General features: G+C 38.6%; 1 protein-coding gene across 1 annotated transcript in view; it reads left to right on the top strand.

The window, feature by feature from the left end:
• The first annotated feature begins 3,168 nt into the window (after positions 1-3,168).
• LOC124170760 (heat shock 70 kDa protein 14-like) overlaps positions 3,169-11,722 on the top strand; it is a 69,944-nt gene continuing 61,390 nt past the window's right edge. The window contains exons 1-4 of the mRNA XM_046549699.1: positions 3,169-3,434; positions 3,516-3,596; positions 3,994-4,216; positions 7,339-7,534. Of these exons, the coding sequence (XP_046405655.1) occupies positions 3,384-3,434; positions 3,516-3,596; positions 3,994-4,216; positions 7,339-7,534 (551 nt within the window). The 5' untranslated portion in view covers positions 3,169-3,383. The remainder of the gene's footprint in view (positions 3,435-3,515; positions 3,597-3,993; positions 4,217-7,338; positions 7,535-11,722) is intronic.

Below are 11,722 nucleotides of genomic sequence, written 5' to 3'. Positions count from 1 at the left end.
GTGACGTTTGCAAGTATGCGAAGAAAGGATAAAGTTTTAGTCCCATAAGGCTCCAATGTTAATTCGGATCGATATATCTCGAAAACCGATCGACTTTTTCCAGTTTTCGGACTTTTCCCCTCGATGAATATTTTTTCTCCACGACCTGTAAAATTTTCGTCTTCCCAGCACGTCCGGAAGTGGTCGGGAATTTGTATACGTGAATGAGTGAGTGGTCAATGAGCTATCTGTCACACATCGGGTTGTATATAATATAGACTCGCCGCGCAGCTCGCGCTCGTTAGGGGGCTTCGCCCCCTAAAACCCCCCCGCATCCGGCTTCGCCGGCTGCCCCCACCGGACGGCTTCGCCGTCCCACCCGCGACTCATCGGAACGGCTTCGCCGTTCCTCGCCCGGGGTCGGCTTCGCCGCCCAGATATCGAGGTAGCCCTGTGACGGAGACCCGCTAGTGCCTCGGAATGGCTTCGCCGTTCATCGTGGAAGGGCGGCTTCGCCGCCCAAGGGTTGCCTAAGTCCCCCCGAGGCGTCGACTCCTGGGAACGGCATCGCCTTTAACGTGATGGGGCGGCTTCGCCGCCCGAGGTTTACTGTGTCCCCCCGAGCCGTCGACTCCTCCTGACGGCTTCGCCGTTCCTCGTCTGTGGGCGGCTTCGCCGCCCATGGGTTATCCGAGTCCCCCCGAGGCGTCGACTCCTGGGAACGGCATCGCCCTTCCTTGTGATGGGGCGGCGAGAGGTTTACTGTGTCCCCCCGAGCCGTCACCTCCTCGGAACGGCTTCGCCGTTCCTCGTGTATGGGCGGCTTCGCCGCCCAAGGGTTATCGGCGTCCTCCCCCCTTAACGGGGCTAACCGACGTAGGAACCGGCGAACTAAAAAGGACGTAGTGTGAACGGGGCATAAATGTGTTGTTACCCACCGGGTATTTCAATTGGTTTACAAAAGTCACCACTCGCGTCGCTGATGCATTGATCCGAGTTTCACGGGGAAATAATGCATAATTTGGGATTTTAAGCGAAATGTATATCTATGTCTATCAAATTCATAAATTTTCACTGCTAACCCACTGGCTAACCCTTGCAATTACAAACATTTTACTCTAAGGGTGCGATTCATAGACGGCACTTTAGGCTAAAGTATACTTTAGCCGGGCTAAAGTCTGCTTTTTCCGTTTCATAAACGCCACTTTAGAGGAAAAATGGCCGAATCGTCACTTTACCGTAAAGTGCCCAACCGGAGCTCACTTTAGGGCTAAAGTGTCCTTTACGGATGAATAAATATGGCTGCACCGGCTGTTATTGAAGTTGAAATATGAAGATATTTGGGTTACGGAAATGAATATGAACTAATTTTTTGGTGAGAACACAGCAGCAAACTGGCGCGTTTCAAGAAATAACCATACAAGTAATGTATGTCTTTTCCCTGAATATATATCGAGTCGGTATTGATGGAGATGACCCAATTCTTATATTTTGAAGTTTAACTCTATCGGTCGTGTGATAATTACAACACAGTAATTGGTTGAACTGGTTGGCATAATTTATGTTGATTTTATATACAAGTTAATTGTTAAGTTCTTAGGTTATTTATACGTTCATATTCTAGAATTTTCCTTAAAGATACTTGAATATGATAGCAAAATTCTGTTTACATTGGCGTCAATAGCCTTCGTAAACAAAGACTTGATTTTCATATCGTTTGGCCAGCCAAATACTAGTTTCTACACCTTGCATTGAATTTTAAGCGTTTTCATTCAATATTTGCTTAATGTACTCTTTCCGTATGCCTCCATATCACGCTTAACATGTTTCTGTGATTTTGAAACTAGAGTCGAGTTTCTGTTTCGTTTTTCGACTATACATTTGCATGTTTACAATGATGATATAAGATCTCGTCATGAAAGGCAGCAATAAAAAGTAAAACATACTTTCCTTCATAGCCATATTATAAGCAGCAAAGCAATGTTTTCTCGAGGATGTAGGATTGTTATGAAATGTTATTTACGCAGCATCACAGACTTCACTGACATTTTTTACTGCAAAATTCGTGAATGGATACTCGGGTTAGGTATTCACGTATGTCGAGGCATCTTTTAAAGTAGACAAAGAGATATTTATTGATATAAGTCCATTCTCACATTCAACATGTTTCATTGCGTGGCCATTCATTCATTGGTTTTGATGATATAGATATTCTTGACTGTACATTCTCGTCGATTTCTCTAGAATATATAACCCATTAGGTCAACATTCCAAGAATTAAAATATTGGTAAGCACAAAAGAATTCAACAAACACCCATACCTCATTCAAACTATGCGTCCAACTGAGACAACCACTGATCGGTAAATCTTCAAATTAATTGGCAGTTTCAAGTTAACGCGAGAGAATTTCACTATTTCACCCACCTTCAATGAACGTACACCATCAAACTTCGACTAACATGTAGTCCAAACAACCGTATGCAGTTAATCATAGAAAATGATCATAAAATGACGTGAAAACATCAGCATTTGAATATTTACTTCGCTGGGAACATCGAAGGGCATTACCAATGCACGAAGCTAATTAAAAGTGATCTTTTATTCAGCCAACTCAGTCATTAACGTACAAAAAAGCTAGTGGGGAAAAGCTTTCAATGACGCAGTATTCATTTACATTTGCACATAATATGAGAAAACGAGAAAATACAGCTTAATAAATCTTAGCAAAATACAACACGAAAACCCAGTCGCCAGTAACATGTAAACAAGTACGCATTTAATATCGTGTGTCATCTTTTTCTTCACTTTTTCGCAGCGTTCATTGCCAACACTCAAAAATTTCAATGTATGATCGAGACTTTAGGAGCTAAAGTTCCACTTTATAAAGTGAGATCCTTGGAACGACTCTGAAACGAACTTTAGCTAAAGTCTCACTTTACCGTAAAGAGAGACTTTGTAAAGTGAGCAATTTCAGTGTCGTCTATGAATCGCACCCTAAAACGTTGAACAACGTGGATCGCATTGAACTTATCGCCGCTCCGCGGACATACTTAAAAACCGATTAAAATGCGATTGGAGTGGCGACAGAAGTCAGCCGGGTGTTTGATGAAATGGGTTCTCCTTTATGCAGTCCCCTTGGTTTCCTGTTTCCTCAGTAGCCCAAGAGATGGCACTGTTGTTTGAAATTTTCCGTGAATGCATCCAATGGGCATTCTTACAAGATATTTCTTCTTTCGTCAAACGGCTTTTGAGGGAACACGGCTACTCTATTTTATGAGTTGTTCCAATAGTAAATGTTGCCGGAAGTATTTGTTAATACTTTTATTTGATCGTGTTGGATGATATTGCTCAACGCGTATATTTTTTTTCTTCAATTTTTAACACCCCATACGTATAGGGTAAAATGTTCGGCTTGTACGTGGGAAATACTTCGGCATGCATTGCCATGCTTAAGGTATTTAATGTATATTGGGTGATTTTTATGAATATAAAAATTTTCTATTGATTTTGTCATTAAATATTAATCATTTATTAGGATGGCGAAGTTCAAGTATTAGTTAATGATGTAGGTGAGAGGGTCACATCTGCGTCTGTGGAAATATTGGACAATGAAAGGGTATGTGTTTTACCGAAGTTTTGTATTTTTTTTTTAATATTAGATAAATTCCCTGCAGAGGGCGTTAATGCTGTATTGGATACTGGCGATTCATTATTTGACGCGCGCCCGTTCAAATGGCGTTTTATCGGGGGCAAGACGCTCTTTGTTGCATACTTAGCTAGTCTGTGGTGAATGTGATGCACCAAATTTATTTTGTAATGCCCTATAGTTATGTTTTGCTAAATGTGAGGTAATTATTTGTATGGAACTCTCCAGAAGTAGTGAAGTACCTTTTTCTCAGGTGTTTGGTACTTTCTGACGATAGAGTGTCATTTACTTATTTTATGTGAAGTTTTGCTAAAATATTTTAGTCAAATTTAGTTAGCTTAATTCGTTCGCATTAAATTTATTTCAGGTAGTTGGTGTTGCGGCGAAGGCTGGGCCTAATAATTCAGGGAATGTTATCATTCATAGTAAAATGTATTTAAGTCACGACCGTGTTATTGCCAATGGAATTGAAGGTTACTGTCCCATTGTTGTTGAGGAGGGGCGGTATAATTATGTGATAGACGTTGGAACTAAGAAAATAAATGTTACTCCCGATGAAGTTGTTGAGGAAATATTCCGATATCTTTATAGTAAGTATAAGTTTCATAGCCCTTATTCCCCTCATGTTTTTGGTGTTTTCTTTTTTAAAATAAATTTCAGGGTTATTGCATGACATTGTTGTGATTCAGGTGAAAGATATTTGCAACGCACTAGTTACAGTTGTTGAACGGCATTTTTTCGAGTTGGCCTTTAAAGTGAGATAGTTTATCTAGCTTGGATGCATACATTATTGTGGTGTTTTTCTTGCTGTTCTTACATGAACGATTTCGGTATCGGATCGTAGTTTGTCAATCACTCCTGAAAATGGGCGACAAACTATGGACATGAATGTTAAATTAGGATTGCAAGAATATTTTCGTGAAATCTAAAAATAAATCAAATATTTTTAAATAAATTAATCCTCAGAAAGTTAATTATTTATTGAGTCGCCGGACACAATATTGTATAAATGTTACATATATGAGGTTCTCTCAGCTCATCAGGTATTGGGTAAAGATACATATGTTGCAGTGGATTCATCTGGGAGCCATTTAGGGCTTGATCTCTGCCATTCAAGGCAACTTTTGAATCCAGTTCTAACTTACCTCAACTCAGGTGGCATATTAGTAGGTGTCAAACCCCTCATCATCCTAAATTTTGTAACAGAAAGAGTTACTGCACTATGATTATATACATAAACATAGAATTGAGTGTTCAAAAAAAAGACTTCCCCAAGTTTGACATAAGTATAGTACTACAAGCCTAATTGATTAGTATTATTTAGAACGAATTTTTTTATAAAAAAGTGAAACAGATTCAAGGAATTGTAATTTAGTTGTCTGCATATTTATTTCATTATTATTATGACCCATTGTCAACTTGAAGTTTTGTAATTGTTGGTGGTACAAAATGTTTCTTTTTAAGAGGGATAAGTAGGAGGTAGCATGTTACTATTGCCTACATTATTTTAAGGTGATTCTTGAAATGGAATGATAAATCAACTTTAAAATTTCATTGTGACCGTAAAACACAAATGCTCCATGAATTTTAATTCTATCTTGTCTCCATAATTGAGCTATCAGTATCTTGTAAATATTTTCCTGCAATGAAAAATCGTTTTCTTGTACTATACATACCCATACAAAAAAATCTGTGCTGTGGCTGTACTAAAGCTGCACTGTAACTGTGCTAAAAGGGCTGTACTGTGACTCTACTTAAACTGCACTCGAATTGAAACATCACAGTACGGTTATAGCACGGTCAGAGTGCAGTTGCCATAGCACAGTCACAGTGGAGTTGTCATAGCACAGTCACAGTGGAGTTGTCATAGCACAGTCGCAGTACAGTTGCCTTAGCGCAGTCATAGTGCAGTTGCCATAGCACAGCCACAGTGCAGCTGCCATAGCACAGTTTTTACTGTAATCTTTCTATGAATCAATAATTGACAGTCTTGATGTGGCCATTACATTCCCTGAACATCTTATTGAAAACAAGAAGCAGAATTAAATCAAGATAGGCCAATTAGCAGAGATATATAGTTCCTTTTTTAGGTGTTTGAAGATTGGTTGCCTGATCCAATCAGAAAACCGCAAAGAGATAACAGTGGCCACAACGACTACACTCATTCGAATGTTGACTAGTCTAAGGAAAGATAAACCATATTCCTAACAGACACTCACTGAATTTGTTACGTTCCATTTCCTTAATATGAACAAAGTTTATGGCACTAAAAATATTGCTATCGATGCACTTAGGTTCTATGAGAAAAATTGACAAATCCTATTCTGCACATCAACGGGCACTCAACATAAAAACCATCAAAATTTACTTCAGTGCTATTTGTCTAGTTGCCACAAATATCTATGCCCACCTCGATAGTTTTTGTTGATGAAATTTCAGTACTAACGCCGTGGAGCACAATAAATGACAATAAGATATGAAAATAAAGAAATTTATTAAATACAAATATACTCATGATTATAAACATAAAAATGAAAGTCTTGTTAAGGCATGGCCGCTCAATTCATTTGCCTCTTTGGCTTCCTTCCTGAAATTAAAAGGAAATCACATTACATACTGATATCTAATAAAGTGTTACGTCAAAATTTGACTGTTTAAGTTTGTCTGAATTTAATTTTAGAAAGTTGAGTACTTACCCCCAGCAGCAGAGTATAAATAAAGATGTCTTTTTTCAACTCTCTCGTGCTTCGCAAGGAGTAGATTGCGAGTCGTCGGAATCAATCGTGGAAAGTTGATTCATCGCGAACCACACGGATTTCAGCAAAATCGACGGTATCACTTCACCAGCAAGAAAAATTCCCGGCTAAGTAGCTAATTTTGATGTAATTGAAGTAAAGTTCACTTCTTCACGTTCTTAGCGTCGATCTTACATCGACGCATCCATCGTACAGCGTAGAATTCAGAGCACGTAAACAAGTAATGTTACAACCCGTTCAACACCAATGCTGTCCAACAAAGATGGCTGAGTATCGGCGGAAGTTGTTCTTTTGACCATGCTTTACCAAAATAATAAGCAAGCTGGAGCTATGTATAGCCGCGGTAATGTCAACATAAATTTTTATATAATTTACGCATTCATATTCTCATGGAAATGATAGTTGATCGTAATATGAAATAATATAGGAAATACTTTCTCCCGTCAATGACTAGTTTAAGTCCAGCCCTGTCACAGTGCTGTTTGAGCCATAGTACAGTTCCAGTCATGTCACCCAGCCCAGTCACAGCCCACTTTTAGCCACAGTACACTTCCAGTCATGTTTTCTAGCCCTGTCACAGTCCAGTTTGAGCTATAGTACAGTTCCAGTCCAGTTACCCAGCCCAGTCACAGTCTAGTTTGAGCCATAGTACAGCTCCAGTCATGTTACCCAGCCCAGTCACAGTGCAGTCTGAGCTTTAGCACAGTGATCCAGCACTGTTACAGTACAGTTGTTCTCAAATTCTAGCTGCCATAGTACAGTCTAGTACAGAAAAGTGTACTGTGACTGTGCTAAACACAGAGTTTAGTCCAGTTACAGTGCAGATTTAGTGCAGTCACAGCACAGATTTTTTTGTATGGGTATATTTAATTGAGTTCAATAAATTTACAAGTTAAAATAATATTGATCAAATTTTAGGAGTTGAATTTGAAGTTATGCCATTATTTTTTTTTCAGAAATTGCCAACAGTACCGCTCATGGCAATGGTGATGCAAATGCTATATTAACAGTTCCATATTATTTTAGCCAAAATGCAAAAGAAAAATTTTGTGATGCAGCGATGTCAAGTGGTTTCAATGTATTGCAAGTGATAACTGATCCTGCTGCAGCTGTTATGGCTTATGAGCCAATGAATGTAGAGAGTTTGCCAAAGTAAGGAATTCTGTGGCATGTTATCATATCAGGGTAATTTTTATCTGTTGTATTAATTACATTACATTTAGTGCTTATGATCTTGATTAGGGATTAATGTTGTCTCTTTTAGTGTATAAGTTAATTATTTAATTTTCACTCTCCATAAAAATTTAAATCTCATTCATATATCCCATTTTGAATTGAATGGGAATTAAAGATACTGGCCAGTTTGGGGAAGCTCAGTAATTAATCTCATAAAATTATAATTAATTGTTGAACTCTTATCTTTATTGCACACATATTCCTTAGTAGGTCAATTATTTGTTAGCTAACCCCTCCTAAAAGTAATGGCCTATCATCCAGCTGATACTCTTCTTCCATGGTGCCACTACACCAACATCATAATATGGGAAGTGAGCAATTTCTAAGCCATAGAAAAAAAGCAGTCGTGCTCCAACTTTGTGAGGGCTGCAAGTGGTTTCCTTTTGTAAACTAAGATCTTATTTTATATGACCTTATAAGTGTAATTGTATTCATTGAGATATGTGGGTTTTCAACCTCTAATCAACAGGCAGTGGTCCTTTGGGGTTTCTGAGTTTCATAAGATTTTTGTATGGCCATAGATTAGCCTTAAAAGGGTACTGTTTAAAATAATTTCTTACAGTTAATGCCTTTAATAATTTTTTCTCATGTTTTCATGGAAATTTGTCTCAAATCATAATATTTCCCTATTCATTGAACTCGTAAACTACTCATGATTGCTAATTTTCATCTATTATTCTTAGTTAAACTCTCTCAAGTAGATTCCACTAACTGTGTTTTACATGAGAGGGCTTCGTGACCTAGTCGATAGAGTGCTTGGCCACTGGTAAAATAGTCCAAGATCCTGGGTTAAGCTTATGGATGGCTGCGTTTAAAAAAATTCTTGATGTGGCTCAGGGAATGGAGCAGTCCTCCAGCCGTATGTGGGATTCACTGGCCCAGTGCTTACTATGAGGTGACCTCAACCCTCATCTATCCAAGCCAACCTTCGGGTTGAAGCCCTGTGTTAGTGATAAATAATGAATTTTTGGGACTCAATTAATTAATCACAGGAGGTATTGCTCAAAATACCAGGGCCTGGTACAGTTAGTACATTAAAGGTGAAAGGCTATTGCCCTGAATGCGGTTATACCATCTGTAGCATTGTGGATAAAACTGTTAATGAACCTTTGCTAACACGTCTAGGTCACTTTGCACTTTTTATCTGTATTAATCATATCAAAAGGTAATGAAAAATTTCAGTTTGACCGGGCCAAATTCTCTCAAATCATTGTTTTTGGAAAAAATATTATATAAATAAATTCAGCAGCATATCTATTAAGTCTTAAATCATTATAAAAATGAATTAACTATTGTTTTGAATAATTAGAATGACAAAAACTTGTCCCATTAGAGAAGTCACCTTTGGTGGTTTGGGGGAACTAGAACAAGACACCTTGACGTGAGAGGAAGGGGTGGCAGCAGAGGCGAGTAGAGGAGAGGGGCAATGATGAGGAAGGAATGGGGCGTACTCTCTCTGTCTTTGACAAAGCGAGGTGCTGGAGGGGAAGGTTATGAATGAGGGAGTAGAGGAGTGAAGACTCACAATCTTGCTACTGTGTGATCTCGTTGCTTCCAAGGCAAAATTGGGCAAGCTATTAGCGAACGCAATTTCTTTAGTTTGGATTTCCAGTCTGTCTTGTCTTGTACTATTGTGCAATGCAATATTTGTAACCCTGAAGATAGTGCTGTTTGAACTGTGTTGAATATTGGTCTAGCCTTGTTTCAACTAGGAAGCTTAGTGTAAATCTATCGGAGAAATAAAACAATTGGATTCCTTAATTGATAAAATTAAGTACATACTAAGGATTTTATAGTCGTCGGAACATGTGTGGAAAAATGAAAATCAATATGATGATCAAAGGACATCAGGGTGGAAAGTAGAATTTTGGAAATGTGCGACTTGGTTACAAACCTGAGAAGTTGAAGAAGTTTCCCTGAGGGTAGTGCCATTGCTTGGAGAAGTTTCATACTGTGTGCCATTCATATATATTGCCTTGCAAGGCTGTGTAATCAGTCTGTCTTGTAGACATCCTAGGAGTTTTAATGAGTAGATTTATAATGAGTCATTAGGAGCAGAAAAAATATGAAATTTTCAATTTTTTTGAAAACTGATTAGATAGTCACCTTCGAATTTTATCACTTGAATAATGAGATGGTAGAGTATTGGTTATAAAATTAAAGTTGAAACCGATTATGAGATGTAGTGTTTGGGTTAGGTTATTCCATGCTCCTAAGATAATTATTTGATCAACTTCTAGTTGGAATGAAGATTCTCTGTGCTTTGTCTGGACTCTCATAGAAAGGACAAGCTCTGCAAAGCCGTAGAATTTACTTCTATTAAGAATGTTATGACTTGCTTAACTCGTATTTGGAATTAAATAAGAGTTATGCATACATTTTGCTCCTCTATTGCCTTTATTAATTGAAAGTCTTGTAATAATTAAGAGTTACTAGCCTGGTCACTCATAAGAATTACTAGTTTCTACTCCTATGACAATGGAGGACCTGACCGGGTGCAAAACCCGAGAAAACTTCACTGCACTGTTACCTGGTCTATCTCCTTCCAGACACCTGCCTCTGCTTTCTCTCATCACCTTTCCTGTCCATCATATTCTCATACACATTACTCCATTCCCTGGCCTAAACCTCAGATGAATACATTGATTTCAAATGTAAATTCTTTCATATCTTGGTGTATCAAAATGCACTCCATGCTTGACACTAGGCTAGGCTTTTAGTTTGCATTTAGTATGTACTGATGATTGTTTTGGCTGATTGGCCACTAATTAAATGGACACAAGCATAAGTAGCTCACCTCATAACCTCTTTACTTTAATTCTTATATAAAGTTTTTCCCTTGTAATTACTTTCTCTTCCATATGCATACTTATTGAAAAGTAATTGTGATAAATTGTAGCCCTTGTTTTACTGCCTCACCTCCAATTAGCAGCTGTATGAACCATCCACTTACCACATTTGTAGTCTCCATAATCTCACTATGTTTTTTAACGTCCAATTTTCTTTCTTAGAATGATTTACCGAGCAAGCTAAGGCCGTTTTCCAATCCACGTAGTATGCACCCATTCCCTTGATCCCTTTCTCCCTTGCACCCTGCTCCCTTACTAATGCTCTACTGGCGCCATAAAGTGTGAACGGAAATAATGCGAACTATTGGCAGTAACGAAATGTGACACACGGGGTAGTGTTAGAATATCTGGTGGTTGATTTAAGAATCAATTTCACCTTTATACTTATATTTTTGCATGCGAAGAGCAAGAATTCACAATGCCGATATAATATAACGTAGAAGAGCTCACATAATACACACAAAATTACTTAAAACTCCAGTTCAAGATTTCTGAGTTTTCCATTGCCGCCATTTTGACGTCCACTTCCTACGAGGGGAAGGGAGCGAGGGAGCATCCGCGTTCCCTTGTTCTCTTACCCTTCGTTCCCTTGCGCCCTCAACCGATTGGATCCACCCTTGCTGTCGTCACATCCGTAAGTTGACGATCGAAAAGTGCACGAAGGGTGAATAATTGCGAATTGGAAAACGGCCTAAGTCTTTGGACAGAGATCTCAAGCTTTTCTAGGATATGCTGATAGTGATGGCAAGTTTTGTTCTTAATCTTGTCACTTCCTTCATAGTTGTCCATATTTTAAAAAAAATCTTCATCTTTTGGATTATTATGTGTACCAACCAATCTGAAGTCGGTGTGGCTGACTCAGCCCATGTTGTTAAAGAAAGTAGTATCACCACGCCAGCCTAGAGTGGGCAGAGGGAGCTCACTTGTGACACTGGTCTGAAATCAAAGTTCAGGCTGACTGGAACCAATCTGAGCAGTAATCACATCGGAATGATCCATCATAATTGTCAATAGTGCTAGTGCTTCTTTGTCATCCGATGGCTACCTACTGTATTTCACAGTCACACTGTTTGCTTATGCAAAATGGCCCATGCATGCATGGAATATTGGTTCTAAAGTGAGAACAAAATGTTCAGGTGTGGCTGTGCTCATTCAAAACTTGCTTATCCAATCATTTTTGTTTAGATGGTTAGTATCAATAACTTCTGTTCAAGGACCACACCTAGCATGGCATTCTCATCCTATGCTCCAATAT

Source organism: Ischnura elegans, chromosome X (genome assembly GCF_921293095.1).
Source record: "Ischnura elegans chromosome X, ioIscEleg1.1, whole genome shotgun sequence".
Classification (NCBI taxonomy): Eukaryota; Metazoa; Arthropoda; class Insecta; order Odonata; family Coenagrionidae; genus Ischnura; species Ischnura elegans.
This window is presented reverse-complemented; position numbering and strand designations above follow the sequence as displayed.